General features: G+C 35.5%; 1 protein-coding gene across 4 annotated transcripts in view; it reads left to right on the plus strand.

The window, feature by feature from the left end:
- The window catches only part of LOC126763886 (kelch-like ECH-associated protein 1B), a 108,732-nt gene extending 93,121 nt beyond the window's left edge, over positions 1–15,611 (plus strand). For 3 of the 4 annotated variants that reach the window (XM_050481646.1, XM_050481648.1, XM_050481644.1), the window contains one exon: positions 14,714–15,611. In XM_050481646.1, coding sequence (XP_050337603.1) covers positions 14,714–15,510 — 797 coding nt within the window. In that variant the 3' untranslated portion in view covers positions 15,511–15,611. Of the gene's footprint in view, positions 1–113; positions 14,589–14,713 lie in introns of those variants that run through there. The other variant, XM_050481647.1, reaches the window with a different exon arrangement.
- The last annotated feature ends 287 nt before the right edge of the window (positions 15,612–15,898 follow it).

The following is a 15,898-nucleotide window of genomic DNA, read 5'->3' on the forward strand; positions in this document are numbered from 1 at the left end:
ATTTTGAGCGGCTCTGCTGTAGAGAAAGATGAAACGAAATTAGTTTATGTTATGACATATCATAATTGAAATTATATTTAATTATAATGGTACAATTTTTATGTTTTTTAAAGCTGGTTATGTGGTCTGTCTTTTACCTGATGGAGCACAGTTTCTCTCCTATCGGCCAAAGCTGGCCGCATCTTCAGGCGGTCCAATTGTTGCCGGTACAGATCCGATTTAATAGTTTGGTCGTATGGAAGCATTTAACAATAGTTTCTCTTGCCAATCTCACCAAAGACATAAAAAAGGCTTCTTGACTAACAATGCTCGCTTGTATACAGTTTAAGCTGTCACACCGCTATTGGGCTGCGACTGTTTCGCTTGACTTTATAATTAATAACCATCCGCTAGAGGAATTGATAATTTTGATTCTGCAGCGGTTCGCTGAATTAAATTAACACATACGGCACATTGTATATTGAACTGCATCCACTGTTTTTAAATGGCGAAATATTTATCTCCTGGGCAATCGAAACAAAACTTCGATTTGATTCAAGTATTTCCGTTATTTTGTATTATTTTGGGTGGTGAATCTTTGACCGGAGCGCTATCGATGAAATCAAAATTACGTTTGATCGGTTGTAACAGTATCAGGACCACAAACACTATACACATTTTTAGCCAACTAGCTTTCGTCTTTATTGAAGAGGTACTAGATCGTTGCCCGCGCTTCGATAGGTTGAATGTGCTTTCCTCACAAACCACCTAAACTACTTCAACCAAAATTCTTTCTAGCACCTCTTCCTACAATAAAGATGATTGAAATCAGCCTACCCCCCAAATAACGGATATGTTGAAAACTACTAAGATCTAAATGCGTCGGAATATTAATATTTGCACTTGATATTCTATTAAAGAGCTACAGCGCAGCTTTACGTGAAATCATATACAACCACTCCCATTTCCCATATATCAAAATTTTAAAATCCATATGATACTATTACATTCGATAGAATAAACCAAACACTAATAAATTTATTAGAATAAGTCCTTGTTCAAAAAGTGCCTTAAGCTCACATCCAAAAATATTCGAAATCAGCGCAGAGCTTTTCAAGTCCTTAAATACCAAATTTGTGGACCCCAGTGCCTATAGCTGAAATTTTATCGAAAACATTGATATTTAGATCTCTAATTAAAATTCGGAGAGAATATCTTTATGATAATGGTGTTACAAGTGTGTTAACTCGGGTGAATACTACCCCTTGTCCTTATATACCTAATTTAAATATTTTCGAAGTTCCATTTGAATTTATATTGGATTCATATGCATTAGTTATTACACATTTTTATTTACTTTCGTCTTGTGCAGAGTTTTGTTCACCAAACAATTGTTTCTAAAACCAAAAATTAATTTAGATTGATATACTAATGTGATCAAATTGAAAGGTGCATTTTTGATTTTGTCCATTTCATCTCCTTCAAAGTAATCAATACACTTATGCCAACGAATTTTCCAGTCATCATAGCACTTTCAGACATAGTAAAAATCGAAAATCGTGTGGGGGCATGGTCCCGCCCTCTAATATGTTTAATGTGCATATCTCCTAAACCACTAAAGCTACAACAATCAAATTCGCCCGGTACGAATATTACAAGAACTTCTACTGACAGTGTGAAAATGAATGAACTCGGATGAAAACACCGCCCACTCCCCATAACGGTAATGTTCAAAACTACTAAAAGCGCAAACAATCAATAACTAAATGTGCCAGAAGCGTTAAATTTTTACGCCGAGATGATATGACAAGGCTTTATTAGGGCCGGGGTTAAAATTGGACGATGGACATGGCACCGCCACATCTCGGTCCCGATCGCCCGATTTCGACAAAATTTGAAACGAGGAATTATTTTTATATTTCTATGTCACTCTGTGAAAATGAGTCAAATCGGACAATAACCACGCCAATTTCCCATATAGCACAATTATAAATTCCACTTGATTATTTTACTTTCCAGTACACAAATCAAGAAGCAGTTAATATAACAAGATTAAACTTTGCACGAATAATGCCGTAAGTGTATGCCACCCTATAACAAAAAATTGTTCAAATCCAACCAAAACTTTTCAAGACCAAAAAGAAAAAGAAAACGGGTTTAAAGTTTTCAGTGACCATCTAGCTGAGCTAGAGCGCACAATTTTTCAAAGCTTATAGAAATTAAGTTTTTTTTGAAGTCGCGAAATCCATGTAAGCCTTTATGTATAATATATTAATTACTATTATTGTAATCTTTACAGCAATAATATACAGAAATTTGTGTTAGTTAGATTGATATGTACTATATAATCAATTAGTCCGATGTATAAATAATGAATATTTCTATATATTACTATTAAATATATCGGACTCATACTATTATATGACCTATAGTATAAGTTAGGAGCCAAATATGATTATAATTCATTTATAATTTCGTCTAAATAACGAATATTGAAGAAGATTGATATGAAGTTTTACCAACACCGGAAAATATTTTCCTGGCGTTGATCCTAGCAAATTATGAGAGTATAAAATGTTCGGTTACATATGTATATCTCAAGTGATCATATGCGACATACACGTTGTTGTTTTAACGGGTTAGAATGGTAGGGATTATCTAAGTTGTTGTCGACGCCCAAGAAACGTTCTGTTTCGACGGGGTCTGACCAAAAGGAAATCTGTTCCGAAAGCTCCATCCCCCTACGATCGTTTGAGAGGCAAGAATACCGAAGAACACGCCGGGAAGACCAGCCAGTGCAAGAATTGCACTTGACTGATATGACGTTCCGATGTATGGCGGTCTTACACACAAACGGACTGTTCGAGGAACCAGAAGTTGCTGAGTTGTTCTCGCGAGTTAATACCAGTATCAACGACACTTATGCACAAGTATATGAGAAACGCTGATAAAGCCAGTTCTGCCCTAATCAAATAAACAAGGGTATCAAACACAAGACTTTGAGCTCATACCACACCATACCTGAATGCGAGACATGCATAGGCCGCATGATAAGCACTTGTTTACAACAAATAATAAAATTAGATTTAGACCTAATCCACAAAACATGAATATGTTATCAGCTTAACGAATAATTTATAACCCATAGCATAATACGAAAACATGTTCATTAAGTATGTGAATTTCTAAAATAAAGACCATATTCTGCAAAAGAAAACATATATTTTTTTAACCATTCATAAGTATATGAGTTAAATCGCGCGAGGATTAGAGCGGGATGGAGGGGGGGAGACAATTCAGATTGGGAGCTATGTTGCCTGTTTGAGCTCCTGGGCCACGGTCCCGCAAACTGTGTGCATATTGCACAGCCGTAGAGGCTAGTGTCGCAGTATTGTGTTGGCAACATGGATCCACGAAAGTCGTGGTCCACTCCCTATGTGACTTAAGATGGCTCCATCCATTGCATGTATTACACCTGACCGAGGTGAGTGTGGATGGAGCCTTTTGGCGTAAACGCAGCGGAAAAATTCCTCCGGGCCCGGGGTGGACTCAACGGAGCAACCCTGCTGCAAAGCGTTGCTCTAATAACGACAAACTGAATTGCGCAACGTACACGTATTTTCGACTAGTATGTGTTATGTGTAATAAATTGACGTATGAGCTAAGTGCAAACGAATCCATGTTGCTGAAAATGTTCGTTTTTTTACGATCTGTATGCATAAAAGTATAATGTGTATAGCGCTGTATGCACCCAAATACTAATTTGAAAAACAAAAAGTGACATAAATAACGTAAAATACGAAAAAAAAAAAAATATGTGCTTGAATAATTTACTACTGTAATCAAAATGAAAGATGAATCTCCTTTAAAGTAATCTCCTCCGTCTGCAATACACTTATGGCAACGAATTTTCCAGTCATCATAGCACTTGGAAAAATTCTCGTCATGATGGCCATCAGAGCTTTCTTCGATTCAGCTTTTATATCCTCAATTGAGTCAAAACGGTGTCCTCGTAGTGGCCGTGTGAATTTGCTGAATAGCCAACAGTTACACGAAGGTAAATCAGGCGAATGCGGTGATTGCGGCACGATATTAGTTGAAAATATGGCGAAATGATCACGACTAACCAATGCAGTATGAAATGGTGCGTTATCGCACTTTGCTCAATAAATTCAGACGTAGTAAAAATCGAAGAATGCACTTTTAGAGCCTCACAAAACGGCGCGTATCTATAATACTAATGAATATTTTGACGTGAAATTTAGCATAAATGTCACTAACAGTACTACCAACTTATAGAAAAAAATTCACCAATACGAAAAACACGCGAAGTAAATAAATAAAATTAAAAATTCACCTTTCAATCACAGTAGTATATTCTTTATATAGTCATATGTATTGTTCAAAATTGAACCTGTTCATTACTTCAAAAAGGCGGAATGTACCAATATACTTATATTTAGAGATTTTTATATTTTTTACAAATGCTAAATAAGATAAGAAATATTCTAGCTGTTCTTATAAATTATACAGTCTACATATATTAGATAAGACAGAGGCAATACAAAACGTACATAAATAAATATATATATGAGGCATGTATGCATTTATATGCAATACGCATGCATTCAAAAAATATTATATAAACATATTTATTTGGTCAATTGATTACAAATGCACTTGTGCACTTGAAAGTAATCCCAAACATACAGCATAAACAATGTGATAACACACACACACACACACATGTATTGCATTGTATAGTTCAACACAACCCCATGTGGTGTGCCGTACATACATATATATTTATGTAAATAGATAAGTAAGACTTCTAAAATTGTATATAAGGCTTACAAATTTAAAAATAAAATTATAATGAAATATTTCTCACTTGAATAAGGTCTTTATTTTCCCCCCACCAGTGGTAAGGATCTAAAGAATCTTGTTAAAGTTTTAACGTTTGATCATACAAATCAAACAGTTTGATATTAAAAGTCAAACATTTGGTCCTTCAAGCCGGATAAGTAGCTCGAGCAGAAACTGTAAGACCTGTATGAATAAAATACAGGCAATATATGTAAAAGTTCTATTATATATGTATGTATATAGTCAATACAAAAGCCCTGTTACTTACACAGGCAAATGAATAAGGAAATTGTAAGACGGGTCCATATTCCCGCATATTTAGATGATCACATAAGCCGTTTTAGTACGAAACTAAACGCTGTGTAAATACTGTTATTTAAAAAAATATTCAGCGGCTGTGAATCGAGGCACAGCAAGGTCAACCAGGCGACCAAAACATTTACCTCCAACGATTTTTTTAAAGAATAAAAACAGTTCATTAAGAAAGATAGTTAAAAATGACACTGCGGACATGTTACAAAGGGAAGGCGATTTACGCATAGAAGATATAACATTTGAGAAGAAACTGCGCGTAGAAGATATTATATTTGAGAAAATAAATCGAGATTATAAAGGGAGGAGAGCCGAAGATTATAGGAAGCAAATCGAGAAGCTCAAAATGGAACTCGCATCCAAAGAGATGGAGATAAGAGCAAGGGCAATAAGCCCAACTGATAAAACTATAGACCTCATAGGACAGGCAATTGAAAAAAGAACAGAAAAAATTCGATTTTTCATTGCAGAGACAAAAATAAATCTAAATAACAGAGACGAAACTGAAATCGAAAGATACGAAGGACGTCTCAAGCACTATTGGAGCTACATGGAGAAAAATATCGACGAATTGACAATGAAATACAAAAAGTCGTGCAATAATTTCGAAATAGAAGAACTTTCTTTTAAATTCACCGATACTTTGCGAGTATTGAAAAAACAAAAAGAAATCAAAAACAGTTGTTAAATTGGAATTACCAAAAATAGAATTCCAAAAATTCTCAGCGAATTCCGAGAATGGCAACCATTTAAAGAGCTCTTTGAGGAGTATGTCCATTATAATAAGGATATTAGTAACTCCAAAAGGATGAGCTGTTTAAAATCTTGTCTTCAAGGAGAAGCTAGACTAATGGTTAGTCGCCTGATAACGGGATCAGGTGCAAATTACAACACTGCTTGGGAATTACTGGCACGCAGATATGATAACGCGGGCAAACAGTTTAAAGATAATTCTGAGAAGTATTACGTTGACGACATATCGAAGGAAGGTAAACTACGTGTAGAAGATATTACATTTAAGGAGCTACGTGTAGAAGATATACACTTCGAAAAGTGTTGCGTTGATGACACAACAGAAGAGCACGACAAAATTATAGTTGATAAGAAATTAACAACTATGCGATCAAAACCCATGCATCCTGGCAGAAACCAAGAAAACAGAAGAGCAAAAGGAATCTTGGAGAGCTAAAATTTTGGATAATGATTTTAAATAAGCGATTATAACAACCACGTGAAGAGAAGACCTTAAGAGGCATTTTATTCCCCGGAAAAGTCCTCACTTCGGAGGAAGTAGGGAGGCTGGTTATCTTGTTACAAATGCAACAATGGATCTTGACCCCCCTGATGAAGCGCCAAATGAAGACATGACAATTAAAGTCGCTGACGATGGAAGTATGATAGCGGAAGATGCAGTAATGAATCCAAAGGCCAAGAAGAAGAAACGGATGGGATGTCTACCAATCAAACACATACAACAATTACCGAAAGGCGAATGCAGTGATGAGGAGAAAATAATAAGGTACAAAAAAAGAAGCTTCACATTTAAGTTACAGCGTCGTCCGATGTGAAAGAAGAAACGTCGACAGGATACCCTTTTAACGAATTTGCAGAAATAGTTATGAGCAAACTATCATTAATTCAACACAGAAAGGCGCATAGTCATCGTGAACGTCACTAAGTTGACGAACATGACACGGCCACAAACTGAAGTCATTTTTGCCGCCCGGGAGAATGTTCAAAATTGAGCATGTTCATTACTTCAAAAAGGCGTAATGTACCAATATACTTAAATTTAAACATTTTTATATTCTTTGCGAATATTAAATAAGGTAAGAAATATTCTAGCTGTTGTAATAAATTATACAGTCCACATATATTAGATAAGACAGAAGCAGTACAAAAGGTACATAAATAAACACACAAACATATATATATGAGGCACGTATGCATTTATATGCAATACGCATGCACTCAAAAAATATAATATAAACATATTTACTTAGGTTTGGGCAATTCATTACAAATGCACGTCTGCACTTGAAAGTAATCCCAAACCATATAGCCTAAACAATGTGATAACACACACACACACACATGTATTGCATTGTATAGTTGAAAACAACCCCATGTGGTGTGCCGTACATACACATATACTTAATTAGATAAGCAAGACTTCTAAAATAGTATATACAAATTTACAAATTTAAAAAATAAAACTAGAATGAAATATTTCTCACTTGAATAAGGTCTTTATTTCCTGCCCACCAGTGGTAAGGATCTAAAGAATCTTATTTATTTTAATGTTTGATCATACAAATCAAACAGTTTGATCTACAAGTCAAACAATATAATAATGTATGTAATGAGAATTAAAAGAAGGGCATTTACATTGTTTACTTGAATCTGGCACATGTTAACTCGTTGAAACTTGAAACGAAAATATATTTATACATATGTGTTACATGGCAAAAAAATTATCATACATTCCAAAATATAATTTTTTTATTTGTCATTTGCCAAAATTTTACATCGAAAGTTCGGTGCGTTTGAAATTGAGCCTTGTTACATCCATTTCCGCACTCCATAAGTGAAATATTTGTATAATTAAAAAAAAAAAAACAAAATAGATAATGTTCTTGCAATAATCATTTCGCTACTATTTATATTTTTTGTTTTTATACAGTTGTTTCACTTAGAAAAGTAAGATAATAGTGTTTATAATTATTTTTTTAAATTGGTAATTTTCTGTATATAATTTTTAAAATGGAAACTCAGGTTTTCATTTAGTTACCTTCTTCCGACATATTGACATCTCATCGAGAAACTGCAAACACAACAGACATCAGAACGATTTTCTACTCGGGTTGCACTCCTGCTCTCTGAGAGCACTCGTCAACAACTCGGTATAAGGGAACTGTGGGTCGGCATTTCAAGCTCCTTACGTACAGCTGCAACCGAAACCATTGGTTTTCGGAAAATGCTAAAGAACAGCTGGTACGACGAGAAGTGCCGTGTCGCAGCGGAGAGAAAACAGACTGCCTACCTCGCAACCTTACGATCGACCACAACACGTGCGGGATGGGATAGATACCGAGAGTTGAAGAGGGAAGCGAGACGCATTTTCAGACAGAAAACGAAAGAGGCGGAAATGCGTGAGCATGAAGAGCTTGATAAGCTGGCCGACAGGGGTAGTGCTCGAAAATTCTATGAAAAAATGCGGCGGCTGATAGAAGGTTTTAAGACCGGAGCATACTCTTGTAGAACCCCCAAAGGTGATCTTGTCACCGATGCCCAGAGCATACTTAAATTATGGAGGGAGCACTTCCCCAGCCTGCTGAATGGCAGTGAACGTACAACACCAGGAGAAGGCGAACCTGAGTCCCCAAAAAGGGAGACTCCAAAATCTGCGCCAACTATCGTGGGATAAGTCGTCTAAACATCGCGTATAAGGTTCTGTCGAGCGTATTGTGTGAAAGATTAAAACCCACCGTCAACAAGATGGACTTTATCAGTGTGGCCTTAGACCTGGAAAATCAACAACCGACCGAATATTCCCCATGCGCCAAATCTTGGAAAAGACCCGTGAAAGGAGAATCGACACGCGCCACCTCTTCGTCGATTTCAAAGCTGCTTTCGACAGCACGATGCCGCAATGTCTGAATTTGGTATCCCTGCAAAACTAATACGGCTGAGTAAACTGACGTTGAGCAACACGAAAAGCTCCGATATTGATATCATCGGCCTCAACACCCGCACCGTTAGTTCTGCTTTCTCCAGACTGAACAAAGAAGCAATGCAAATGTGTCTGGCAGTGAACGAGGGCAAGACGAAATATCTCCTGTCATCAAACAAACAATCGTCGCACTCGCGACTTGGCTCTCACGTCACTTTTGACAGTCATAACTTTGAAGTCGTAGATAATTTCGTCTATCTTGGAACCAGCGTAAACACCACCAACAATGTCAGCCTAGAAATTCAACGCAGGATAACTCTTGCCAACAGGTGCTACTTCGGACTGAGTAGGCAATTGAGAAGCAAAGTCCTCTCTCGACGAACAAAAACCAAACTCTATACATAAGTCACTCATAATTCCCGTCCTGCTATATGGTGCAGAGGCCTGGACGATGACAACAACTGATGAGTCGACGTTGCGAGTTTTCGAAAGAAAAGTTCTGCGAAAGATTTGTGGTCCTTTGCGCGTTGGCCACGGCGAATATCGCATTCGATGGAACGATGAGCTGTACGAGATATACGACGACATTGACATAGTTCAGCGAATTAAAAGACAGCGGCTACGCTGGCTAGGTCATGTCGTCCGGATGGACGAAAGCACTCCAGCTCTGAAAGTATTCGACGCAGTACCCGCGGGGGGAAGTTGAGAAAGAGGAAGACCTCCACTCCGTTCGAAGAACCAAGTGGAGAAGGACCTGGCTTCGCTTGGAATATCCAATTGGCGCCATGTGGCGAAAAGAAAAAAACGACTGGCGCGCTGTTGTTAACTCGGCAATAAACGCGTAAGCGGTGTCTATGCCAATAAAGAAGAAGAAGAGGTGAAATTTTCGAAAACTAGATTTTTTTTTGCATTATCGGATAGTATCTACTGTAATAAACATTCTCTCAAATTTTCTAATCGAATGAAATTTTTACGGTCGCTACAGCGTTTCTTGAGAACAGAGTGCGGAGCATAGCGACCCCAATCTTTAAACGCGTTTTTCACAGAATGGTTGTTTTCAAAATGGTTTCCACTCTCAAAATAAGACTCTTGAAGATATCTAGTTCCAATTTGGGGAGAATATTTTTAACATAATATGCTATCGCGCTATGGAAATTTTATTTTTTTTTTTTAAACCTTCCAATTTTTTTCTACGAAAAACTGTCAAGTTAAAAAAAAACTCCGTAGCGTGATAGCTACTTTCCTATAGATTAATAATCTTTTTGAAATTTTTGTTTTAGATCAAACATTTTTTACGTGTTATTTTAACAGTTAATACATTCAAAAAAACCAGACCGAATAATTAATTTCAACATTAAAGAAAATCGAAAATCTGATTTTTCGGAGGATCACGAATCCATCAGTATAATATTTTTTAATAATTTGTTCTTGAAAGTGCTTTCGAATTATATCCGCTGAGAATTGAATATTGTTAATTAAGATGTATGACCTTTATAAAACGCATACATCTATATTCATATATTTACATTAAAAAATTTTGCTAAATAAGCAAACTTTTATTACTTGATGAAATCGTGAATAAATTGCAATGTAATTAAGTATCTTCTTGGCTTATATTGAAATTCATAAACTTAGACTTAGTTTTATTGCTATATTTTAGTTTGCGTCAGATAAAATTATCAGGGGTGTTGTGGAATCTGATAGTTGTCGGAATCAGAATTGAAACAGATCAAAAAAAGTAGTAGGTGTCATGAATTCAGGTATTATTCAGGGGTGTTGTGGAATCTGATAGTTGTCAGAATTGAAACCGATCAAAAAAGTAGTAGGTGTCATGAATTCAGATATCATTGGTTTGATATTCGAAACAGAATTTGTATCGGATTTGGGTGTCACGGAAATCAATTTTATCGGTTTTGCTATCAGAAACAAAGCAAGAAGATAGTCGCTCACAGATTTGAAATGTAAGCTAAGAAATCAAGTCATTTTATTATTTCCAATTAATTTATCTTTATTTCTATAGGGGATACATAAGTATAAAACACGAAATGTCTTAATTATTGAGTTTTTGGAAAAAAAAAATCCGGACATTTAAAGTTATTAGATTTACAAAACGTAATAAATGTAATTTAACACCCAAATGCGTCCTTATTCATTCGATAAATGTTATCTCTTAAACTCTTTCTTTAATTCAGAACTCATTAAAAACTTGAATAGGATTGCTTCCAAATGTATTCATTTGAAGGTTTTGTCACATTAGTACACAGCTGATTCGAATATTGGTTTTGCGTGTGTTCGAAAAGACGGAAATCCAATCAGATTCTGTGACACCAATGAAAATCAGAATTGGTTTGCAATTCTGTCTTGGATTCCACAACACCACTAATTGGTTTGATATTCGAAACAGAATTTGTATCGGAATTTGTCACGGAAACCAATTTTATCGGTTTTGTTAACAGAAATAAAGCAAGAAGATAGGCGCTCACTGCTTTGAAATGTAAGTTAAGAAATCAAGTTATATTATTATTTGGAATTCATTTGTCTTTATTTCTCTAGGGGAAAGCATAAGTATAAAACACGAAATGTCTTAATTATTAAGTTGTTGGAAAAAAAGTCCGGATATTTAAAGATATTAGATTTACAAAACGTAACATACGTAATTTAACACCCAAATGCGTCTTTATTCATTCTATTAATGTTATCTCTAAAATCTTCCTTTAATTCGGAACTTATTAAAAACTTTAATAGGATTGTTTCCAAAAGAATTCATTTGCAAGTTTTGTCACATTAGTAAACAGCTGGTTCGAATATTGGTTTTGCGTATGTTCGAAAAGACGAATATCCAATCAGATTATGTGACACCATTGAAAATCAGAATTGGTTTGCAATTCTGACAGCTAAGCAATTCTTTCTTGGATTCCACAACACCACTGTACTATATTAAAAATATATTCACATGAGATACATCCATGTATATGTATGTGCTATTAACTCGGCCGAAAAGGCAAAATGTAATAAAATGATTTGATGTGAAAAACGACAACCAGATAATCGGAATTCATTATACTAGGGAAATGAGGTGTAAACTTGTTCATTTATTTTTTATTAAAATATCAAACTTTGGACAAATGTGAACGCTTTAAATACAGGTGTAAGGACGGACATAATTTTATGGGGTATATTGGGGGCAGAGGCAGAGACGTTCTCCAGCTCTTCACCGATGCTACGGCTGCTACTATGCCGGTCTCTTTCGACCAATTCAGCGATTTTATCGCAATTTTCGACGACAGTCCTTCCGGAGCGTGGCGCATCTTCGACCACTTCTACACCAGAACGAAAACGTTGAAACCATCGTTTTGCGGTGGAAATGGAAACTGTATCGGGTCCATAAACTGCACAAATTTTATTGGCGGCTTGAGATGCATTTTTGCCTTCATCGTAGTAGTACTGCAAAATATGCCGTATTTTCTCTTTATTTTGCTCCATGTTTGCGACGCTATAACTCACAAACGACTTAAAAGAAACTGGAATGTCTCTCGCGTATTTAGTTATTGATTTATCGCCCTTCAAGTAGCTTGTAACAGTGCCGTTATATGGGGAGTGATGTGGGGTTATCATCCCTTTCTATAGTGTAGATAGGGGTGCCTAAAGGATTTTCCTTAGCGAATTTAGTTATTTTAGCTTAAACGGTTTGAAAGATATCTACACTAAAATTCTTTTAATTTTTTTAAAATTTTTTTGGTACTTACTATTGTGATTTTCTGTGCCAAACTACAGTTCTATATCTTAAATTAGTGGTTAGTTTTGGCTCTATAAGTTTTCGTCTAACGGCGTTTTGTGACTGTGGCAGTGGTCCGATTACGCCCATCTACTAACATTACATCTTAATTTTACTCAAGACGGACAGACGGACATCCGGATTACAACCCGTCTCGTCATCATGATCATATATACATATATGTATTAGGCCGGGTCGATTTGTGGGGAGGCAAAAAAATCGCCCATTGCTCTATGAAAATCATATTCTAGTGATCAAAATAAGATACTTTGCCGAAGGAACCATACCTCTGAAACGAATTTTGATGTCCCCCAATTTGGGTCGAACTTTTGGGTAGGGGAAAATTTTGAAAAATTCCACTTTGACCCATTTAGAGTGCTCCAATCGAGTCCAAATGTATGACCGACCCCCACTTACTTTGGACGGCCGATCCACCCATGCCAGTGGAACTCCCATGGGGGGTTCCCCATACAATCATTTCAAAAAATTACCATTTTTGGTGATTTACATGAAAAAATCAGCTAAATTGCTATGTTTTTTCTTTATTTTTATTTATTTATTTATAATAATATCTATTTTTTCTCTTAAGAAATTTATTTAGTCAGAACATATGTAAATGCAAAAAATTAATATGATTATGATATAATTAAAATATGATAATTCATATTATGCGCATTCGGAAAATATCTTGTTATCAATGTTGTTTGATGATAGGAAAGTGTGTATTGTGAACTTGTGCTTCTATCCATATCTTCTTGAACCGGTGGCGGTGCGTATGTTGAATCATCGGGATCTTGGTATGTTGGCATTGATGACATAGACGTTGCTCCTTGCTCTTCAGTTTCCATCATAAATGCATTCATTGTTAGTCTTCTCTGATTATGTTGATCGGCATCAACTTATCTTGTACTTGAATAGTGAATGATTTATGGGAAAACTTTTTTTGTTCTGTTTTAGCACGTTCGCTTAAGTAAAAATAATATCTCAAGATATCCAGATGGGTTGGTAAATTAAGATCAGTCAAATCAGTAGACACACCAAAAACAGTAACATCATGCTTGGGTATATGACTCATTGGGTTTTCGATAGTTGTTGATGTAGTTGCTTCATCTTGCGGTGTAGAGGATGGTGGATTCATTGTAAACTTTTTGAGGTAATAAGAATGAAATGGTAATTGTAAAGTAAGACGCGTAGGGTTTCGGTTGTTAAATAGAACTCAGCTCTGGTTGCCCAGAGCTCCTTTATTTATAGCATTCCTTATCCTAATTTATATATGCACCACATGCTGAGTGCATACACACATCTTAACACTAATCTACTGTACATACCGACAGTATGTACACATATCTTAAGCATAAGTGTTTTCAAGGGCAAACACAATTGTCTATTGTTAGTTTAGGATCATTTGCGATCTCAAGGGCAAACACAATTGTCTATTGTTCGTTTAAGATCATCACTTAAATTAATTTTTTTCATTTGCATATGTTCTGACTAAATAAATTTCTTAAGAGAAAAAATAGATATTATTATAAATAAATAAATAAAAATAAAGAAAAAACAGCAATTTAGCTAGAAAAATTGTGATTTTTTGAAATGATTGTATGGGAATCCCCCAGGGGAGTTCCAGGGGGTGTGCCTGATTCCGATCGTTCAGTTTGTATGGCAGCTTTATGTTATAGTGGCCCGATATCGGCAGTTCCGACAAATGAGCAGCTTCTTGAAGAGAAAATGACGTTTGCAAAATTTCAAAACGATATCTTAAAAACTAAGGGACTAGTTCCTATATATACAGACGGACAGACAGACAGACGGACATGGCTAAGTCGACTCAGCTCGACATACTAATCATTTATATATGTATATACTAAATAGGGTTTCCGACGATTCCTTCTGGGTGTTACAAACTTCGTAACAAACTTAATATACCCTGTTCAGGGTTTAACAACCGTTACGTGAACAAAACTATTACACTCTCTAGCAACATGTTACAAGAGTATAAAAATAGTAAACCATGCCGCTAAAAATTAATTTTATATTGAGGATGTATAAATTAACTTGGATATATGTATATATAATGAAATTAATATGAAGCTTAATACAATTTGCAGGTGTTGCTGCTATAAACCAATATATTTATGTCGTTGGAGGATTTGACGGAATGCGCCAACTTGCTACTGTGGAACGGTATGACACCGAAAACCAAGTTTGGGAACTAGTAGCACCAGTGCAAATTGCTCGAAGTGCTCTATCACTTACTTCCTTAGATGGAAAACTATATGCTATTGGCGGATTTGATGGTACAAATTTTCTATCTATTGTCGAAGTTTATGATCCTAAGACAAACACTTGGGAACAAGGTACTCCTCTAAATTCTGGTCGTTCGGGCCACGCTTCCGCCGTGATATACCAACCATCTTGTGCTACAAATTTTATGGATTGCATAGATATTGGAACACCTAAGCGAGACGGCAGTGATTCTAGTCACGATCAAACACCGGGAAGTAGCAATTCTAGTCAAACAGGACATCCATTTGATAGTTCAAATAATGGGGGTTCTTGTTTCCATTTTCATACATCTTTTGTTGGGAGTAACTGTAGAAATTGTGACTGTGATTTAAATTCAAAAGAGGATATTAAAAATGACAATTCTAATGAATATAAAAGTAGATTACTAACTTCGTTTGAAAAATCGCTTTATGTGTGTTTACTAACAAAACAATTAAATTCGATAGCTTCCTTGGACTTTTCGGTGATTATTTCGGAAGAAAATTATAAATACAGTGAATATTATCATTGTTTCCTGATTTTGCTAAGATATTTGAAAAAAAGGATTAGTGGGCATGTGTTTTATAGATATTTTCATGAACTACGGGAAAGGCATTGTAAGAAACATATTCTAACATGATGAACTATACTATTTTATATAATGTATGTGGGATAAACTCTCTAGTTTCCAAGTTGTATTGCGTTAACGTAATAAACGTTCAGTTTAATAGGTAAAACGAATTTCATTGTGATAATCTTGATTATTTTTTCAGAATATGAAAATTGTGCGGTAAAATATAATAAATAAAAAATCAAATACTAAAAATTGCTTCTGTTTTTTTAATTTGATCTACCATATACTGCTACACATGGTGAAAAAAATTACAATCAATCATGTCGAACTACTTATACTAGTTACTAACATATTTAATAAATTCCAACAATCCATCTTCTTAAATTACGTTGGACGTGATCTTCGGCTTTAGAATTATGTTGATAGATGAGTGGAATCGAATCACATTCAGTTT

The sequence above is a fragment of the Bactrocera neohumeralis genome, unplaced genomic scaffold (assembly GCF_024586455.1).
Source record: "Bactrocera neohumeralis isolate Rockhampton unplaced genomic scaffold, APGP_CSIRO_Bneo_wtdbg2-racon-allhic-juicebox.fasta_v2 cluster09, whole genome shotgun sequence".
Lineage (NCBI taxonomy): Eukaryota > Metazoa > Arthropoda > Insecta > Diptera > Tephritidae > Bactrocera > Bactrocera neohumeralis.